The sequence below is a fragment of the Hyperolius riggenbachi genome, chromosome 4 (assembly GCF_040937935.1).
Source record: "Hyperolius riggenbachi isolate aHypRig1 chromosome 4, aHypRig1.pri, whole genome shotgun sequence".
In the NCBI taxonomy this organism is placed as follows: Eukaryota; Metazoa; Chordata; class Amphibia; order Anura; family Hyperoliidae; genus Hyperolius; species Hyperolius riggenbachi.
This window is the reverse complement of record NC_090649.1, coordinates 390,395,839-390,417,358: the sequence shown is the minus strand read 5'-3', so window position 1 is coordinate 390,417,358 and position 21,520 is coordinate 390,395,839. Positions and strand designations below refer to the sequence as shown.

Genomic DNA, 21,520 nt, shown 5'->3' with positions numbered 1-21,520 from the left:
TCTGTCGTGCTTGGATCGCACTGGCCCCTAGTGGTAGCGGCTGTGGATCCTTCTGATCTGCTATCCTGTTCCTGTACCCGGATCGCACTCGCTCTGGCGGAAAGAGCAGTGGATCTTCCCTATCCTGTTCCTGAACCCGGATCGCACTCGCTCTGGCGGAAAGAGCAGTGGATCTTTCCTAGCTTGTTCCTGAACCCGGATCGCACTCGCTCTGACGGAAAGAGCAGTGGATCTTCCCTATCCTGTTCCTGAACCCGGATCGCACTCGCTCTGGCGGAAAGAGCAGTGGATCTTTCCTAGCTTGTTCCTGAACCCGGATCGCACTCGCTCTGACGGAAAGAGCAGTGGATCTTTCCTATCCTGTTCCTGAACCCGGATCGCACTCGCTCTGGCGGAAAGAGCAGTGGATCTTTCCTCTCATATTCCTGTTTTCCGTTTGTCTGTTACGAACGCTTGCTGTAGGCTCTGTGAGGTAACCGTTTAGCAAGCGTTCACGTTCTCTCTTTTTGTGTTTGTCTGTCTTTGGTCAGTCAGGGTGGCGTGCTTGTCTCTGTTGCACTTTTCGTGCGGAGACCGCGCCGAAAACGCGTTCGCTGTTGCGAATGAGTGCGGTGTTCGCGTTTAGCTAGCGGTTGTTGTTTTCATTATCTTCTTATTGTTATTTGCTGTGCCTTTGCTATTCTCGTGTTTTGTTCTGTTCTGTCTTTCTGTCACTTTTGGCAAACGCATCTCCTGCAATTGCGTTCTGGCTTTTGTTTCTGCTGATGTGTGTTCACCGTCGCTGGGTGGCGACTAGATTGGTGGACACACATTCATCCTGTTTCTTTGCTTTTTCTCTTTAAGGGCTGTTCAGCCCTGCATTGTCTTAGATCTGTACAATTCCCATCTGGCATCTGTGGCCGTGCAGAGGCTGTGCTCGTCTGCACTCCACAGTGCCATCTGCCGGTGGGAATTGCCCTCTGCTGGTGCATTGCACCTAGCCTGGGTTCACCTAATTATATGCTTGTGGAGGGTTTTCGCTGTGTCAGTGCGCATCTTGTGCGCTGACCACGAAAACGATTCCGCAAACGTTACAGGTGTTGAGTTTTTCCAAAGTAAATATTGTCATTAGATCTTTCTTTCGAGATGAGATTGTGGGTGGTTGCGAATAGATCCAATGTTGGAAGATTACTCTACTGGCAGATGCTATTATAATGTGGAATAAGGCAGAAGGTTTCTGTTGCGTGTTATCTTCTTTCTCATCAGAGTAGTGAAATAGAAATAACATTGCATTTTTTATTATGGACTTTCCACACATGTTGTTCTCAAATTTAAGGACTCTTTCCCAGTAATGATCAATAGCCTCACATGACCAGATACAATGGAATAAATTGGCGTTTGGGCATTTGCACTTGGGGCATTCAGGTACGTAATGGCTTGGGGGGGAGGGGGATACGATATTTAATATTGAATGCATATTTTGCTCTATGAATAAATAGAAAGTGTGATATTCTAAATTGCTCATTTTTTATTTGATTTCTGAAAACTTGTAATCCCTGTATTATTTTGTCTTCAACATCCTCCACCCCCAAATCCTTGTGCCATTTCCCAAGTGCAAGTTTACTAAAATGTTCTTCGTCTAGTTGCGCAAGAGCCTTTGCAAAGTCTGCTAGTGTTTAAAGGGATACTGTAGGGGGGTCGGGGGAAAATGAGTTGAAGTTACCCGGGGCATCTAATGGTCCCCAGCAGACATCCTGTGCCCGCGCAGCCACTCACCGATGCTCTGGCTCCGCCTCTGGTTCACTTCTGGAATTTCAGACTTTAAAGTCTGAAAACCACTGTGCCTGCATTGCCGTGTCCTCGCTTCCCCTGATGTCACCAGGAGCGCACGGCGCAAGCACAGACCCTGCTGGGCCTGCCCAGTACGCTCCTGGTGCCATCAGCGGGAGTGGGGACACGGCAATGCAGGCGCAGTTGTTTTCAGACTTTAAAGTCTGAAATTCCAGAAGTGAACCGGAGGCGGGGCCGGAGCATTGGGGAATGGCTGCGTGGGCACAGGATGTCTGCAGGGCACCATTAGAAGCCCCGGGTAACTTCAACTCATTTTCCCCTGACCCCCCTACAGTGTCCCTTTAAAGAGTGCCCCCCGGATTAATGAGTTTGTTAAATACCGTGGGCAGGGCGACATTTGCTATGTCAGATACATGTGAGTGTACCATGGGCTGCAATTGCATGTATAGGAGGAAGTCAGCCTTTATAATATTGTTCTTTCCAGCTAGTTCTCGAAGCGTTAACCACCTCCCGGATTCTATATTTAGTAGTTTTCCCAGCTTATCTATTCCTTTGTAATCGCAATTTGAAAATTGCTGTTGGGAGATGCTTGGCGGATAGTGCGGGTTTCCCAAAATGGGCATTTACTTGGAAACAAAGCATGGGAGGCGTAATTGTTTGCGTACTGCTCTCCAGGTTTGTACAGTGTCTCTAAAAATTACATTTTGCCTGAGCCGGAGAGGTAATTCAAATGTTTTTGAGTGCAAGAGGCCAAGGAGAGACCAGGGTTTGACTATTTATGTCTCTAGTTTTAGATTAGAGTATTTGCTTGTGCCCTTGATCCAGTCTTGGATGTGGCGCATGAGAGAGGCAAGATTGTATTGTCTTATATTCGGCAAGCCCATTCCCCCTATTATTTTTGCTTTCTGGAGTCTTGAAAGAGCCACTCGTGGTCTCTTGCCTTGCCAGATAAATTTTGTAAAAGCCGTTGATAGTATAGATTTGTGTCGGATCTCTCGGTATTTTAATGCCGAGATGCTTTATAGAAGTTGTGACTAAGCGGACCCCCAAGTCTTGCCTAGTGCTGCTCCGATACCCCTTTTCAAAATCCGGATCCGATTCGGATCCGGATACCCCGATATCCGATCTGGGTCGAATATACGAGTTCAAAATTTTCCGAACCAAATCGGATATCTGACCCTAGTATCCGGAATATCTGGGCAAATTCGGATATCCGGATAGAAAACCGGAAGTGGCCTTTAAAAAAACGTTTTTTAGGGTATATGAGGCATGTAGCATCATTATGTTGTAAAGGGTAACACTAATTGATGATGTTAGGACTTAACCCCCCCCCCCGAAAAAAAATGGCTGTCAATTAACATTAGGCCTAGGTTCCAAACAGCGGTCGTGCAGACCACATTGTGTCCGAGGTCCAGCCGCACAACTGGGGCATGGCAGTTTTCAGCCTAGACACCTCCAAAAAATGACGCAGCAATTGTATTTTGGGTTAAATATAGGTGGTATCAGTGGCCTGTGGCACCCTGGCCTGGCAGTGGAAGCTGCACAGGCAGCAGGGCGATGCAGCAGCAGCAGGTGTAATGTGTGCCAGGAGCATGCCGGACGTGGCACGTGGCAATTGGCATGTGTCACTTGGCATTTGCCATGTGTCACTTGCCACGTGACAAGTGCCACCTGACACTTGGCAAGTGCCACATGCCGAGTGACAGACAATCGCGATTGCAGGCATTTGCCCGCACGATTGCTTGCAAACCCCCCCAAAACTGCAGGAACATGACTAGCGCATCCCTGCGGCTGTAGCAGCTGCCGCTGCGGAAGTGAAGCTCGTGTCCCAGCGGCAGAAATGGTTAAAAGGCTTTATATTGATAAGCTCAATCACAAGAATGTATGCGTGCTCTACACCAAGCTTAACCCTTTCAAGTCTAGCTGTGCAAATCTGGCTAAAATGGCTTACCATGAGACATGCTCATGCAGAAATGCATCTGCTTTCGCATGCCAAACTTTGCAGGGTCAAAAACCAATACCGCAAAGCGGTTGCCCTGCGGGAATTAGTTCATGCTTTACAGCACTATCCAGGAGCGCCTCGGGGAGGCTTCCCATTGCCCCCATACAACCGGGGGGGGGGGGGGGGGGCTGCATTGCCCCAGGCTCTCTCACTGCCTAGGGACCACAGCGACACCCCGGAGGAGGAGGCTGGGTAGCGCAGACGACCCCCCCAAGCGTGGCCGGCGCCGGGGGGGGGGGGGCATCCGCACCCATCTCCCAAAAATTAAAAACAGGCACTTACCTCAACGTCCATTGCGTTCTGCTGCTGCGCATCGACTCTGGGCACTGCATGGGAAAGGAGTGACGCATGGGTCACCCCGAGCTGTGGGGCTCAGGGCTGGCTCACACACATCTTTTTAAATTTTTGGGAGATGGGTGCGGATGGCCCCCCCCCCGGCGCCGGCCACCCTTGGGGGGGTCGTCTGCGCTACCCACCCTCCACCTCCGGGGTGTTGCTGTGGTCCCTAGGCAGTGAGAGAGCCTGGGGCCCCGCAGCCCCCCCGGTTGTATGGGGGCAATGGGAAGCCTCCCCGAGGCGCTCCTGGATAGTGCTGTATAGCATGAACTAATTCCCGCAGGGCAACCGCTTTGCGGTATTGGTTTTTGACCCTGCAAAGTTTGGCATGCGAAAGCAGATGCATTTCTGCGTGAGCATGTCTCATGGTAAGCCATTTTAGCCAGATTTGCACAGCTAGACTTGAAAGGGTTAAGCTTGGTGTAGAGCACGCATACATTTTCTTGTGATTGATTATATTGATAAGACATGAAAATCATCTAGGAGTAAACGAGAATTGGATCATGCCCTATGTCTGTTGATGATCACATGAGATTGAGATGCAATAATATTGCTATGGACCTATCATACGGAGTGCAGTGTGACTCGTTCTGTCGTTTACGGGGTAAGGAGCGTGTTTACAGTGGCAGTGAAGAATACTTTCATTGTACTATATGTCTCACTGATGGTCACATCATCCCGATACCGTGCTCTGTGAGTTTTTGGCTTTGTTGCGATAGCATATCAAATTCATTGTAATATGCATAGTGTGAAAGGAGCCTTAAAGTTGGATTCACAGTGGTCCGTTGCATAAGGCACATTTTATTTGCGTGAGCTGCAATGGAGACTGGCAGGGCCGGGCCGAGGCATAGGCTGGAGAGGCTCCAGCCTCAGGGCGCAGTGTAGGAGGGGGCGCAAAATTCATTCAGCTGTCATTCCTAATTGTGTTTGAAGCAGAAAGAAATAAGAAAAGGGGATACATGACAGTGACTGCATGCCAGATAACTAGATATTAAGGTGTTGGGGAGGTTGTGGGCCCTGTGGCCCTCTTAGTCTAATAGCAATCAGTGTGTGACGGCTGGGGTGGGAGGGATGGAGGGGCGCACTTTGGTGTCTCAGCCTTGGGTGCTGGAGGACCTTGTCCCGGCTCTGGAGACTGGACATAGGTTTTAACTCTGGACGCCACATTTACTTAAATGGGAGCATTTAACAACCAGTTCCGGAAGCTGGCGGTAAACGCCTGCCAAGCATCCGCGTAAACCAGCCCTAAGGGCCCATTTACACTAGAGCGTTTTGCCGGCGATTTCGGCAAAACGCTCAAACACTACCGTTTTTCAAAGCGCTAGTGCTATTAAACCCTATGGGCCCATTCTTACTTTTACCGATTTCCCGGCAACCGCGTTTCAGTGCTATAGAAGCACTAAGCATGTAATCGCGGAAAATCACTCACACAGAATGCCAGTTTGCGCTTTCAAGTGTGAATGGGGCCTTAACTGAAAGTTTTTCAAAATGCACTGCTGCAAAACAAATGGTCATTCAAAACGCATTTTCAGCTTGTGAATCAATACACAGAACAAAAGCAAACTTATTTTTAACGAAACTTTGTTAGTTTGAATTGCACTTATTTTCAGTTTGTTTTGCAGCAAACGAACCCCTGAACCTAGCTGGCAACACTCATGAATGACCCCTCATTATACACTTCACAGACACACCGTCGTTCCATCCCACATAATAGCGGAAGGTTCCCATCTTTCCATTTCCCCGCTTGTGACTCCTATACGCTGAGCGCTCTGCCACCAGCCCACTCTTGTCACATGTTTGTCACATGACGCTGATGTCACATCCACTGGTAAGTAGAATCCACCTCTCTATTCCCTGCTATAGCCAGCTGACGTTATCTCAATGGCTGCCCCACGTGTGTCTGCCTTTGCTGCGTTCCACCGGGAGACGAGACCGCAGGTGAGGCATAGCCCCAGTTCCGTGCGGTCACCCACATCATTCTCTGTCACGCTGGAGCTATTAGGCTGGTTAGGGAAGCAGCGTAAAGCACTGGCTATACTGTCAGTTTGCAGCCCTAAGGTCTAGAGTTGACTTTCTTATATGCCAATCCCTTCCTTATAGAGAAAACAGTATTTATATATGTATATATAAGTATAAAGCAATGCATTTTATATATTAGTGTTGTGACTGAAGTTTGAGACTTTTGCACTCCTTAACACTAATATTTCCTTGTTTTACTGTACAGTTCTGATATCAATGGATTACTAGTTCACATAACAGTCTATGGAAAAAATCTGACTGTATTGTATGGTTGGCAGATTGCAGATTTTTTTTTAGCCCTAAAGTAGTTCTACAAGTTCAACTAGTGATGAGCAAAAAAGGTTCGACTCTCCCACATATTTTTAACCTGTGCTGAAATTAGTGGGGTAGAACTAAATTTTAAATGGGTGCTCTACACAGGTACCAGAAGTAGAGTGATAGTCTGCTTGAGGTGACTCATTTTATGTATATGTTTAAAGAACAACTCAAGTGGGAAGAATATGGAGGCTGCCATGTTTATTTCCTTTTAATCAATACCAGTTGCCTGGCAGCCATGCTGATTTATTTATGGCAGCTGCAGTAGAGTCTGAATGACACCAGAAACAAGCGCACAGCTAATCTTGTCAGATCTGTTAATAATGTCAGAAGGAAACACCTGATCTGCATATGCTTGTTCAGGGCTATGGCTAGAAGTATTAGAGGAAAAAGGCAACTGGTATTGCTTATAGGGAAATAAATATGGCAGCCTCCATATCGCTCTCGCTTTAGTTGCCCTTTAATACATGACTCTAACCTCCACCTCTGCTCTGTCTCGCACTAACCCTTCTTCTATGTGTAATGATGGATACACATGATGCAATTTCCAGCTCGATCGACGGGTCGATCCATTATTTCTGACATGTTCGATTGGCTCTCGATCAATAGAGTGGTTGATTTTCTAATGCTAAGTGTGCAAAATTGACAGCGAGCTGATCGGACATGTCAGAAATAATCGATCAACCCGTTGATCGAGCAGGAAATTGCATCGTGTGTACCTCCCCCTACTGGTGATGCTCTGCTGGGTCTCCTCAAGCAGACTGGTACCAGAAGAAGTAGGGACTGAAACATGATTTTGCATAGGGCTAATGAATTAATCAAGCTGTCAGGTAAACCGTCATTGACCCTGTGCAAAGATCCAGTTTAAAACATAAGTCAAATTTTATATCACTTAATTGAGTCAGTTCGGCTACATTCACAGCGGGGAGTGCATTTCCTGTACAAATGGAGGGGAAGTGTTGCATCCAACATATGAATGCGGTGCGATGCATAAAGTACATACCATAGAAAGTATGCTTCACTGCAACTGTTAACGCTCACGTGAAGCGGTTCTGCTCTGCATGCATTGTGTTATGCTTGATCCATCTGTCGCACTGCACGTCTTACTGCTGTATGTGAACATACCATTACAATATAATTGCATTACAATAGCAATGTGATTTTATTGTTCACCGCACTGCAATGCACCCACTGAGAACATAGCCTAAATCATGAGCTTTCTAAATATGCAAAGATCTGATTCAGGAGGGGTTGCTGTGGGTGCTTGGGATGGGAGAGGTCATGGTCATTCTTGAGCAGAGATGGCCCGAACCTCCAATTTTCGGTTCGCGAACTTCCGCAAAAGTTCGGTTTGCGCGAACTTTGTGAACCGCAATAGACTTCAATGGGGAGGCGAGCTTGGAAAACTAGAAAAAATTATGCTGGCCACAAAAGTGATGGAAAACATGTTTTAAGGGGTCTAACACCTGGATGGGGGCATGGCGGAGTGGAATACATGCCAAAAGTCCTGGGGAAAACCTGGATTTGATGCAAAGCAGCGTTTTTAAGGGCAGAAATCACATTGAATCCTAAATTGCAGGCCTAAAGTGCTTTCATGTCTTGCATATGTATACATCATAATAAAGTAATAATCCCTTCCTCCCTTCCTCCTCCTCCTCCTGTCTTGTCTTGTCTTCCAGGGATTTGTAGGATGTCAAAAGCCAGCTTATATAAATTGGCCGGGAATCAAACCCAGGTCAACTGCTTGGAAGGCAGCTATGCTCACCACTATACCGCCAGCCTAGCATGTACCATTGTGATATACCCAAGAGAAAAATGAGCTTGCTTAGGGATTTGTAGGATGTCAAAAGCAATCTCACATACATTGGCCAGAAATCGAACTCAGGTCAACTGCTTTAAAGGCAGCTATGCTCACCACTGTACCACCAACGCTACATGCTGAAGCCAGCCTAGTATGTACCATTGTGATATAACCAAGAGAAAAATGAGCTTGCTTATTTGCCTAATTTGCTAGATGAAAGCAGTGGGACACATGGTGATACTGCTTACAGGCTTCAATTCAAGACTTCAGAAAGATCATGTGCCCCCCCTGGATGATGCTGGTGTAACACACACAGCAAAGGACAGCAATTTGAAGTCTGGAAGATTCCAGGGCAAGGGTGGGAAGGATGAAAAGCTAGGTGGCCATGCAACCATCCCTGCTAACCTAAAGCTTACTTGTGTCTTACAACACATTGGCTTAAGACTTTACCAAATCCAATGCTCCAATACGGGAAAGCTTCTTTGTTTGCTTTTTTTTTTTTTTTTTTTAAGTGTGGTGTCACAGTTCACTCATCTCTTCAACTACAAGAAAGGCCCTGGAGTAGTCTTAGCTACCCTATTATCTATGTTACGGCAGGGCCCTTATTACATTTTCTCTTACAGGGCTATGGAAACCGTTTTGCCCATGCGATAAAGTGAGGTGCAAAAATGAAATCATGCCTAGCAGAGGATGGTTTTGATCCATCGACCTCTGGGTTATGGGCTCAGCACGCTTCCGCTGCGCCACTCTGCTGCTGTACAGCAGATGCTTCGTTGTAGGAAAAAGTGAGTGAGACCGCTTAGCCGTACGGAAAAATGGGCACTCATTTGCCTACCTCTTTCTGGCCTTTGTCATCATGAAAGGATCATAGAAATATATGTAGAAATTTGATATATACAGGTTTTGTGTAAAGTGGCGTTAAACTTCTTGGAGCAGACTTTTTTCCTCCCTCCACAAGACACACCTGCATCCACATAAAATCGTTTAGCAACAACTGTGTGCACAGTCTCTGTGGTGCAATCAGTTAGCGTGTTCGGCTGTTAACCAAAAGGTTGGTGGTTCAAGCCCAGAGAGAGAAAGAGATGATTCTACATGGCTATCAGTTCTCTTTGGACAACTGTTAAATTCAAAACGCAAGGCTGTCCCTGGGTGGGCTTGAACCACCAACCTTTTGGTTGACAGCTGAATGCGCTAACCGATTGTGCCACAGAGACTGTGCATGCAGTTGCTGTGCCACAGAGATTGTGCATGCAGTTGCTGTGCCACAGAGATTGTGCATGCAATTGCTGTTGAATTATTTTATGGGGATGTATGTGTGTCTTTTGGAGGGAGGAAGTAAGTCTGCTCCAAGAAGTTTCAGCATGTAGCGTTGGTGGTATAGTGGTGAGCATAGCTGCCTTCAAAGAAGTTGACCTGGGTTCGATTCCTGGCCAATGTATGTGAGGTTGCTTTTGACATCCTACAAATCCCTAAGCAAGCTCATTTTTCTCTTGGGTATATCACAATGGTACATGCTAGGCTGACTTCAGCATGTAGTGTTGGTGGTATAGTGGTGAGCATAGCTGCCTTCCAAGCAGTTGACCTGGGTTTGATTCCCGGCCAATGCATGTAAGCTGGCTTTTGACATCCTACAAATCCCTGGAAGACAAGACAAGGGAGGAGGAGGAGAAAAAAAAGCAGAAGAACAAGATTAGCTCTCAAAAGAGCTGTTGTGGGGTGCTATTTTAGGAATAACAATCAGCCAGGAGCAAGCTAAGAAGCTTACAAGAGCCTAACTAATCTTTCCCTATGAGAGTCTGCCAGCAGCTTTCCCTTCACTAATTACTACAGGGACACGAACGACTATAATGGCCGGCGCTGTCTGCCTTATATAAGGGGTGGGGTGGCTCCAGGAGATAGTGTAGCCTGATTGGCTACAACGGGCCTGCTGACTGTGATGTAGAGGGTTAAAGTTGACCCTATTGGTGCACTATGGGGGCGAACTGGACTTCCTGGATAGTTCGTGTTCGCATTTGATCGAGAACCACCCAAAGTTCGTCTAGAACCGTTCGCCGGCGAACCGTTTGGGACATCTCTATTCTTGAGATGGGAGGGGTCAGTGTATGTGATAGAGACAGGAGAGGATACTGTAGGTGCTTTTGAGGTGGTAGGAGGTCACTGAGGGTGCTGCTGGGGACGGGAGAGATGCTGCTGGAGGAAGGAGAGGTTACTGTGTGTGCTGAGGGAGACAGAGTCACTGTAAGGACCTGTTTCCACTACACGCAGATTGGATGCAGAAAAACTGACTCCAATGAATGTCTATGGGCCTGTTTCCACTAAACACGTTTTTTTTCCTGATGCAGATTTTCCCATAGGCATTCATTGGAGTCAGTTTTTCTGCTTCCAATCTCCATGTAGTGGAAACAGGACAATTCCAATTTGTTATACGATCTGATTTTGCTACCTTTTTTTTTAACCGGAATAAAAAATCGAATCGCATAAAAAATTGGAATCCTATGTAGTGTGCAAGAGGCCTTAGTGCTGTAGACAAAAAAGGTCACTGTGGGTGCTGGAGAGGGAGAGGTAACTGTAGGTACTAGGAGGTAGAGGTCACTGTGGGTGCTGGGGAGGCAGGATCATTGTTAGTGCTGTGGGAGGAAGAGGTCACTGTGGGTGCTGGAGAGGGGCATGGTCAGTGTTACCTGCTTCCACACTGCTGACAGGGTTGGCCACACTAGGATTCCTGTCAGGGCCACCTCTCCACTCCAAAGTGTCTCAGCTGGGAGCTTAGGTTCCTGTGGGTAGTAGGTGGGGCCTCTCACCCCCAGGGGTGGAGCTTCCTTTGTGTGGCCGAAGAGGCACTTTTGTTGAAAATAAAATGCAACTTACTTAGAACAGAGGGAATACGGAGTGACTACATGAAATTATAATCCCATAAAGATTACCATTGCCTTTTACACGCAGTGACATTTTGTGTTTGTTTTACTATACTGCAGTTTAGGTAATAATCAGGGAGATTGTCAATTTTGATGGTTAAAATAAAAGTAAGTCTTTTTAGCTGTTTTTTTTTTTTTTTTTTTTTTTTTTTGTAACACTATTTTTATTGAGTTCAAAAGCATACATCAACAGGTACAAGAGATGTGTTCGTACAGGATAGTACAGTCTTACCCTCAATCTCTAAGATGTTATAATTTATACATAGTTGAAGACTAGTTTATATTCGTGGATTTCAGTTTTATCATGTCTATATGAGGTAGAAAGTCAATGACCTTATGCGAAATAGTTTCAAGTCTCTTACGTTGGATTTGAGAAGATAGACTTATATGGGATTAAGCGTCCATTAGGAAATTGTCAAGATTGGGGGAAAACTGAGTAGGATTACCAATTGTACCAATGAGAGTGATGACCTAAAAAAGAAAAAGTAAGAAAGACAGAAACAAATACAAAAACAACATCAAAAACAATATTTGAAATGAGCAGGTCGGATCTCAGGTTTGATCAGAAGGTGGTAGATTACTTAGAGCCAAGGTGACTTACTGCCTTATAGTCTAGGGGAGTAGGGGAAGGAGTTTTAATTTTATCAACCATTATCTAGATAGTGTTCCCATGGGCCCCAAATCTTATCAAATCTAGCCTCAGAGTCCCGGAGGGAGGCAGTTAATTGTTCCATAAGTTTGGTCCATTTGATTTTTGCTAGGACTTCAGGTAATTCAGGGGGGGCTATTTTTTTCCAATTGGAGGCTATAGATAGCCTGGCTGCAGTGAGAATGCGGATTATTAAAATTCTCTCGAATTTACGGGCTTGAGGGATGGATTTTCCAAGCAACATATAGGTGGGGTCCAGGGGGATCGTTAAGTCCAAGACTTTAAAAATAAGGTTTTGGATTTCGGTCCAGTAAGAAGTTAAAAGAGGACAGTACCAAAAGACATGCTCTATTGACCCTTTGAGCCCACATCCCCTCCAGCACAGATCCGAGGAACCCGGGTATATACGTGAGAGGGTAGCAGGAGTTAGGTACCATCTGAACAGTATCTTATATATGTTTTCTTTAATTTGAACGCACATTGATGAGTCTTTGGCGTTCTGCCAGATGGATTCCCAGTCCTTATTTGATATAGGCCGGGAGAGGGAAGATTCCCATTTGGCCATGTAATCGTGGGTTGGGAAAAGAGAGTAGGAATTAGTACAAAGAAGGGAGTAGATTAGAGTGATGAGGCCTTTTTGGTACCCTTTATGAATACAGAGGCTCTCATAAATCGTTGTAGCTTTAATGGGTGTAGAGATTGGAACTAGAGACCTCAAAAAGTGTGTGATCTGATTATATTCATGTAGGAGTCTAGGCGAGGGGGGGGTGTTTTTCACATAAATGGTCGTAGGTTATGAAGTTTGTGGAATTAGGTTGCAACCAGTCATGTAGCCTAAAGTATCCCCTCGAATACCATTTTGCCATAAAGTCCTGTTCGAGGCCAGGTTTGAATTTAGGGTTGCCTAGGATTGGTGTTAATCTATGTGAGGCCTTCAGACCAGTTTCTGGTGTGATAGAGGACCAGATGCGAATGGTGAATTTGGTAGAAGATAGACCCAACGAGGCTGGAGGAGAACAAGTTCTGTCGGGCCAGATAAATGAGGCCAGTGAGAAGGGTAAGACTTGAGTAGCCTCTATTAATGCCCACTTAGTTTTAACTGTAAAGTCTGACCACTCGGTTAGTTGGCGTAGGTGAGCAGCTTTGTAGTATAAGGCCATGTTGGGTAGGCCTAGGCCCCCTTGATCCCTCAGAGCCATCATAACTTTTTTGGAGACCCTTGGTTTCTGGTTGTTCCATATGAATTTGCCTATTTCCCGTTGTAATAGAGCTAGTTGGGCTGAGGGGACTGCTACTGGTAGGGTTTCAAATAGGTATAATATACGGGGGAGTATGTTCATTTTGACTGAATGTAACCGTCCAATCCATGAAATATTGAATTTGGCACATTTATGAAGATCTTGGATAATGGTATGAATTAATTGGGGAAAGTTATGTTTATATAGTGAGTTATATGACGTTGTAAGGAAGATACCCAAATATTTCAATGAGTGCTTTTTCCAGTTGAAATTGTAGGATGCCTGTAGTGTTTCGAGGAGTGGAGGGGGGACATTAATAGGAAGGGCTTCTGTTTTGTCGTGATTAAGCTTATATCCTGAGAGTTCCTCGTATTCTCTGAGTAGTTGTTTAAGGGGTGGGAGAGTCAGTAAGGGGTCTACCAGGGTCAGTAGGACGTCGTCTGTGAAGAGGGAAATTTTGTGTTCCCATTTACCCTGTGTGACCCCTTTGATGTCGGGATTTTTACGGATGGCACAAGCTAGGGGTTCTATGCTAAGAGCAAAAAGTAGAGGGGAGAGTGGGCACCCCTGTCTTGTGCCATTCTTTATGGGGAAAAAAGTGGGAGAGGCTGCAGGGAGTTTAACCGATGTGGTGGGTTTAGAGTAGAGGAATCTAATTAAGTTGTAGAAAGGGCCTGAGAATCCCTGGTGCTCCAGAAGGGTAAACAGGAATGACCATGAGAGCCTGTCGAAGGCCTTCTCAGCATCCAGCCTCAGAAGCAAAGAAGGCCTCCGAGAGGCCCCCATGAGTTCTATTAGGTTTATGGCTTTTCTAGTGTTATCTCCTGCCTGTCTTCCTTGGATGAATCCTACTTGATCGTTGTTAACGAGGGATAGCAGTATAGGGTTGAGTCTATTGGCCATGGCTTTGGTGATAAGTTTCAGGTCAGAGTTTAAGAGCGATATGGGCCTGTAGCTCTGGGGTACTGAAGGGTCCTTCCCTTGTTTGGGGATGACTGTGATCAGGGACCTCAAGAAAGAGTCTGGGGTTTGCTTGCCCGATAGGAGTTTATTGCCCAATGTGATTAAATGGGGAAGGAGGACAGGTTTAAATACTTTATAGTATTTATATGTAAGGCCGTCTGGGCCAGGGGTTTTGGAGGTGGGGAGGTTTTTGAAAACTTCCTCAAATTCTTCTATTGTGAAAGGGGAGTTTAGGGAGGTTAGTTGGGAGGTAGAGAGCTTAGGCAAATTTAAAGGGTCTAAGAAAGTGGAGATACGAGAGGGCTGAGAAGAACCCTGTGATTGGTTGGAAAGATTATAGAGGTCTTTATAGTAGTCAGTGAATATATTGGCGGCTTTAGAAGGGTCATAGAGAGTGGTGCCTTCAGAGTCTCTCATTGAGTATATTTGGGTTTGCGAGTTTTTGGGATTCAGCTTCCTAGCTAATATTGTATGGGGCTTATTGCCCCTTTCAAAGAATAGCTGTCTAGTCCAGCGAAGACTTTTTTCCAGTTGAGTCAGTTGGATTTGTTTGATTTCTAATTTTATGGCTTGGATATTGGCAAAATTCTCAGAAGTAGAGTTACCCTTAAATAAATCCTGAGCCTCTGAGAGCTTCTGGTAGAGGTCGTGGAGTATGCAGCTATTCATACGCTTTCTCTTAGTTCCTTCAGCTATTAGTACCCCCCTTATGAAAGCTTTGTGGGCTTCCCATACCACTCCGAAGGACTCGACAGAGGGGACATTAGTAGTAAAGAATGACTGAAGGTCATCATTTAGTTTGGAGATTAGAGTTTTGTCCTGAAGTAAGGATTCATTAATCCTCCAGTGGAGGGGCTTATGGAGGTTAGCATACCAGTTGAGGTCTACAGATACTCCCTGATGATCTGACCAGGCTACCGGGTAGATTTGGGAGTTCGAGAGAATGGAGACTATTGAGGCGTGGGCAAAAAAATAGTCTAACCTGGAGCTTGAGGCATGAGGAGGGGAGAAGAAAGTAAATTCTATGGATTTAGAGTGGACTATTCTCCAGAGATCTAGTAATTGCTGTTTTCTCATTAGGACTCTAAATTGTCTGGAGTTTCTTTCATGCAGGGGGGAAGGGGAGGAATTTGAGGTCGAGGATCTATCTAGGTGAGAGGAGAAAGCTAGGTTAAAGTCTCCTCCTAGGAGTAGTGGGCCTTCAGTCACCTTCTGCAATTTTAAGAGGAAGGATGAGAGGAAGGAGGTTTGGTTGGTGTTTGGAATATAAACTGTGGCTATTGTTATGGGTTTTCCTGCCATTGAACCTTTTAATATTAGGTATCTTCCCTGTGGGTCTGTGATGGTGCGAGTAATTTGGAGGGGAACATCTTTTTTTAATTAGGATTGCAACTCCAGCTTTTTTTGGGGGGCCCGAGGATAGGAATATTTCTGTGTAAAGCTTACTGACAAACCTAGGGGAATCGTTTTGCTTGAAGTGGGTCTCTTGTATCATTACTAAGTCTACCTCCAGCCTCTTTAGGTCCTTAAGGAGAGCATGTCTTTTCTGGGGCGAGTTAAGTCCCTTGGCATTTATTGTGAAGCATCTAACCATGATCAGCTGAAAAGAATAGAGCTCTAGTGGGGTAAATTAGGGACCGACCTGTATTGGGATAAAAAATTGGAGTAGTGAACCATAGACAACATATAAAATACAAAACTATATATAACAGAAAAACAATAAGATTGCCACTGTAAAGGACGTGGCTACAAATCAAAGCGGCATAATTAAACCGCTTAGTCGAGGGTGCCCAGGAAAAGGGGCTCTGGAAGAGCAGATAACCCCCTAATCTGGGAAGCCTCCTGAGGAACATACTGGGTTCTCAAGTGACCACCCGAGAGCCGGAGCTAGCGTATGTGGCCTCCTGGAACATCAAGGATCATGTTTCTAAATAACAATGTTATGTACATTACTGGTTTATAACCTAAGGACTGGCAAAGAAACCAACATAACATAGGTTAAGCAATATAACGTTACTAAATATAGCTGGATATATATATATATATATATATATATATATATATATATATATATATATATATATATATATATATATATATATATATATAGTAGAAAGCCAGAGGGGAAAGTATTCTTCCAACAACTGAGAGTCTGATGGCGTCGAGATTTGAATAGTGGACCCCCCTGACAGGGGAGGAGACATTGTAAGGGGATAATTCTCACTCCTGTAATGTCTGCTTTTATTCAAGTGGCTTGAGCGTCCATGGTTTCTGGGAGAGCCTGAGGAGAAAAGCTACGTAAAGGGACATTGGTCCACTCGGAAATGTGGCGGACCTTGCGCGGAGGGGATGCCTCTGGAGATCTGTGGTTGGGAGGTGGATGGTTAGGGGGTAGTCTCAAGCCCATTTGCTTAAGGAAGAAGTCTGCGTTGTCAATATCAGTTAGGGAGAAAGTCATTCCTCCCTTAGTTGCAATTAGTCTAAATGGGAATCCCCAGTGGTAGGGAATCTTTGCTTCTCGGAGTAATTGAGTGACGGGCCTGAGGGACCTGCGTTTGGTCAGGGTTATAAATAGAGATCGTGTCCCCTTTAAAATCCAACTTCGGGATATTCCTTAAGGCCTTAAATAGTGCTTCCTTGGCCTCGTAATAATGTAGACGAATGACAACATCCTTAGGCCTGCCTACAGCAGTCAGCCTCTCACCCAGTGCCCTGTGAGCCCTGTCCATTCTCCAGAGTTCAGGGGGAAGATCAGGAACAGTTGTAGAAAAGAGCTCTAACAGATGTGCATTAAGAGTTTCATTAGATACTTTCATAGAGATGCCTTTCACTCGCACGTTCTGTCTGCGCTCTCTATTTTCCAGGTCCTTATGAGCAGAACGAAGACTTTGTAGATCAGAGGACATTACACGCTGATCATCTTCCATATTAGCTTGTTTGTTTGCAATAGTGTCTAGTGCGGGTTCCAGTGCGTTTGTGCGAGACCCAATGTCGTTTATTTCAGCTTTCAATTCGTTTACTGCTGTTAATATTAGAGACTGGAGTGAGGAGTGCATGGCTTCATAGTGCCTCTGAAGGGTGGCCTCTAACATTGTGGCAGTGATCGTGTCAGCCTGAGCTGTGTTACCTTGCTGGAGTCCAGACTGTGGCTGGGCGGATGCCTCGGCGCCATCTTGGGAGGGAGGACAGAGGAATCTGTCCATCGTTCCCGCAGCCGTTCCGGGCTTGGTGGGAGCTTTGCCAGCCATAATCCTCGATACACGGGGATGTCCGCAGGAGGAGCGAGGTGAAGCCGCGCTGTGATTGCTTCTATCAGCGGAGATGCGGCGGAGATTAGCGGCGGTGGGTTAGGAGCTCCTCTCTCAGGCGGCCATCTTAGGGAAGCCCGCGCATGCGCCTCTTAGCTGATTTTTTTGATAACCGTGGCAGTCTAGAAAGTGCTCTGAAAGTGTATGGAAATGACAGCAGTCCCTGGAGATGAAGCTGTTCACTATAAACAGTGTAGTCTTTGTGACTGTGCTTCATGTAGTTCCTCAGCACAGAGCTGTCTGCATGATGATGTGTATTTATCATCAATCTTCCCGCCTGTTTTTGTTTTTGTTTGTTTTTTTCAGGTAGGTGTGAAAATGAAGCAACATGTCATCCCCAAGACTGCACGGAAGCTGTCCAAAAAGAAGAGGAAGATTCCCAGGCCTGATCCTGCAACAGATACAGAATACGCCAATGGACTGGATGAAGCACATGTGCCGGCTCACACACACAAGAAGACACGAAACAAGAAAATAAGAAAGCTTTGCTCAGTGCTGCCAACAAAAGAAGCTCAGGAACCAACTGAGCAAAAGGTAGATTCCTGTTTTTATTGGGGTTCATAGTTGTTGAGATTTCCCTTCACTTCCTATCCTGATGAAATGTCAGAGGTAGAGAGTAAACAGAAAGCCTACATTTTTAAATAGGAGAGGCGTGTTTAGTACTTATTGTAGGTTTTATCCTAGATTGCCTCTTTACATTGGTTGGTAATATATCCCCTTCTCACCCCTCTCCCTTGCTTTTGTGCAGTTTGCAGCTCACTCTGTGTCATGAGGCTCCTTTCACACTGCGATGCAATTATATGTCTTTGTAACGTTCACATCGGTGCATCAGCAGTGCGGTGGGTTCCTTCAGCATAATGCGCAGCATGCAGTGCATTTACTGTGCAATGTGCGTATTTACAGTAGCATTGGAGTAACTTTCAGTGCACTGTATGCTTTATGTATGCTTTATTAAAGAGACACTGAAGTGGAAAAAAAAATTATGATGATTTTGTATGTGTAGTACAGCTAAGAAATAAAACATTAGGATCAGATACATCAGTCTAATTGTTTCCAGTACAGGAAGAGTTAGAGACCTCTGAAGTCTCATAAAATTGACCTTTTTATTTTAAAAATCTGTCTTACAAAATTGCCTGCGGCTGTAATCTAACTAAATCCCCCCAAACTCCCCAGGGGGCAATCTAGGCAGCGCTTCTGTGAGAGGCTGAGCTTTCAGCTGCAGCTCTGCCTCTCCACGCGTCTATCAGCGCCGGATCGCCGCCTCCGCCCACCCCTCTCAGTTTTCCTTCACTGAGAGGAGCGGGGGAGAGGCGGAGATACGCGCTGATAGATGCGCATGGAGGCAGAGCTGCGGCTGAAAGCTCTGCCTCCTCCAGCAGCAAAATCCACGACCAAGAAAGTTGTGGATTTTGCGGGGGGAAGTTTGGGGGGATTTACTTAGTGTTCAGCCGCAGAAAAAAGTTTCCCGTCCTCCTAATGCTTGCTGGAAGCGAGATCGTTTGCTTCCAGGACTTTTAGACTGTGGTCATCTTGTAGCCAAATAGTAAAACTACACCCACAAACATTTTTATTAAATAAATGCATTACATTTAAAATTAACTTTATCTCCCACACCAAAAATTACCCAAATAAACGTTTTAATAATAAAAAAAAATAAACAACATAAAAAGTTACCTAAGGGTCTGAACTTTTTGAATTTGCATGTCAAGAGAGTATATTACTATATTTTTTTTAAATTATAAGCTTGTAAATAGTGATGGACACAAATAGAAAAAATGCACCTTTATTTCCAAATAAAATATTGGCGCCATAAATTGTGATGGGTCATAATTTAAACGATGTAATAACTGGGACAAATGGGCAAATAAAATACATCCGTTTTAATTACGGTAGCATAATGGGCAAAAAATGAGAAATAATGATTTTTTTTTTCCCATTTCTTTCTTAATCTTCCTGTTAAAATTGATTTAGGATAAAATATTTCTTAGCAAAATGTACCACCCAAAGAAAGCCAAAATGGTGGTGGAAAAAACAAGATATAGATCGTTTCAGTGTGATAAAAGACAAACACTTAAATATCGCTTTTCTCCTGGCGGACAAAAAGCGCCAGAGCTGCAGCCACTAGGACGCGCTCTATAGGCAGTAGCAGTGTTAGGGAGACTTGCCCAAGGTCTCCTGCTGAATAGGTGCTGGCTTACTGAACAGGAAGAGCCAAAAATTGAACCCTGGTCTCCCGTGTCAGAGGCAGAGCCCTTAACCATTACACTATCCAGCCAGTGATAAAGTTATTGGTGAATGAATGGGAGGTGAAAGTTGCTCGGTTGCATAAGGTGAACAACACTGTAGGCTGAAGTGGTTAAGGTGGCCATACATCGGGCAGGCTACCTGTCCTGTAGCAGCCTCCGCGCGGTGTCCGTAACATCCAGGCGGCTCTCCGTACACGCCACTGGCGCACAGTGTCTGACGTCACCACGTAGCGTCTGATGTCATACACTACGCGCCAGTGGCATGTATGGATAGCCGCCCGTAGGATTACGGACACCACGCGGAGGCTGCTACAGGACAGGTAACGTATAAATGCACACACGGGGGGGGGGCACATTATACATTGGGAGCAGTGGCAGTGCGGACTCCCTGAAGATGTCATGCTGAAATCGGCCTGTTGTGTATGGGCAGAATCAACAAAAAACAAATTTATCTCTAATCAGATTCGATTACAGATAAATTTGTCTCTTTGTCGAATCTGCCCATAATAATCAGGCCTACTGCATGGTGCTAGATTTGGGTCTAGTCTGTGCTTTATTTCAATTATGAAAGGGTTAATGGAAAACATTCTTTCTTTTTTGTTTTTATTTACATGTTAGACATAGCCATTCCACAGTGTTTCCAACAGAAACGAGTAGGTGGGTGCACGAAAATCTGCTGCCAGTCAGTAAATTAGTAGATTATAGCCTGGTACACACATCCAGTTTTGCCAAATTCATGTACAGTAGTATGAGAGCTTTCCTACACAATCTGTTTATAGTATTCAAAATCTGTCAGCCCTCATACCATATAGAGGTGGTAGAATTGGTCAAGGATTGGCCAGTCAAAATTGGATGTGTGTATGGACCCTAAGTGGGTATCCTACACGCTAATTCTAAAAATAGTTGTTGTTTTATTCTATTCCTATTTCCTAGTAGGCTTGCTTGAAGACATTCTACCTGTACTATGTAATTCTGTAAATTTGCCCATGTTTGAAAGAAAAGGGATATCTGTTTAATAATGTGAAAGATAAATGATTTTTGGTAATGGCATAAACTTGAAATAACCTGAAGGAGTCAATCAGTGATCCTCTATTGATTGGACTGCAGTCCACTGAATTGGCATTGACTGCTGTAGGTCCTGGCACTTTACATGTCGGTGTATATTTTTTGCATTATCTTACAGTGTGAACTAGAACTTTGAATGTGGCTGATATATATTAGTGGCTGATATATACTGTATTAGAGCTGTGTTTTTGCCTTTATCTAGGATTTGCAGAGCAGTATAAGGCAGCATGTGGGGCCTCCTCTGCATTCTGTACTACAGGCTGTGGGGAAGATCCAGAACAGCAAGGACAGGGCTAAGGCTTTGTTTGAATGGCTCATTTCACCTATTAAGCCAGAGGAATTCTTCAGGTGAGTCGTGTTTTCTTAAAGTGTAACTGTTGGGCATAAAATCAGAAATCAATTATTTGTTTTTATCTGGTAAACAAGTAATAAGGATGCTAACCAGGCAATCCAAAATTTAAAATCACTTTAATTTCCTTGTTGATAAATGATCATTCCCCAGTTTACCTGACTCTTATTTTGTACACACAAAGGAAGTTGCAGGGCATGCTGGGTTGACCTTTTTTGCTTCTCTACTTTCCCCTCAGACTTTACTAATGCAGCCTGATTGGCTGAAGCCTCTCCTGTTTTCCCCTCCCACACCTCTGTTCCTCTCTGATTGGCCAATATTTCTCATGCGGAGAGTAAGGGAGGAAATGACATCAGGATTGACTTTAAAAATAGCCACAGTTAAAATGAGAAATGCTAAAAAGTATGTTCTCTTTTTTTTACTGTAGAAAAAATCACTAAAATCAAAACATGGATAGTGCAACACATGTAATGTAAGTAGAGCAAGTGATTATCTACTTGTATATGTGTTTTGTTTTTTTCTGAGATAGTATGGCTGACAGCTC

The 21,520-nt window shown here is 44.9% G+C and overlaps 2 protein-coding genes and 1 non-coding gene across 5 annotated transcripts in view; 1 reads left to right on the top strand and 2 right to left on the bottom strand.

The window, feature by feature from the left end:
- Nucleotides 1-5,825, bottom strand: part of EDARADD (EDAR associated via death domain) — a 121,581-nt gene extending 115,756 nt beyond the window's left edge. For both annotated transcript variants that reach the window (XM_068232166.1, XM_068232167.1), the window contains exon 1: nucleotides 5,800-5,825. In XM_068232166.1, coding sequence (XP_068088267.1) covers nucleotides 5,800-5,810 — 11 coding nt within the window. In that variant the 5' untranslated portion in view covers nucleotides 5,811-5,825. The remainder of the gene's footprint in view (nucleotides 1-5,799) is intronic.
- A 68-nt stretch (nucleotides 5,826-5,893) lies between these two features.
- Nucleotides 5,894-21,520, top strand: part of RIOX1 (ribosomal oxygenase 1) — a 48,397-nt gene continuing 32,770 nt past the window's right edge. The window contains exons 1-3 of one of the 2 annotated variants that reach the window (XM_068232165.1): nucleotides 5,894-5,936; nucleotides 17,623-17,850; nucleotides 20,830-20,975. In XM_068232165.1, the coding sequence (XP_068088266.1) occupies nucleotides 5,913-5,936; nucleotides 17,623-17,850; nucleotides 20,830-20,975 (398 nt within the window). In that variant the 5' untranslated portion in view covers nucleotides 5,894-5,912. The other variant, XM_068232164.1, reaches the window with a different exon arrangement.
- Nucleotides 9,384-9,457, bottom strand: TRNAD-GUC (transfer RNA aspartic acid (anticodon GUC)). Its single transcript has one exon. It is a non-coding gene; the product is annotated as a tRNA-Asp (tRNA).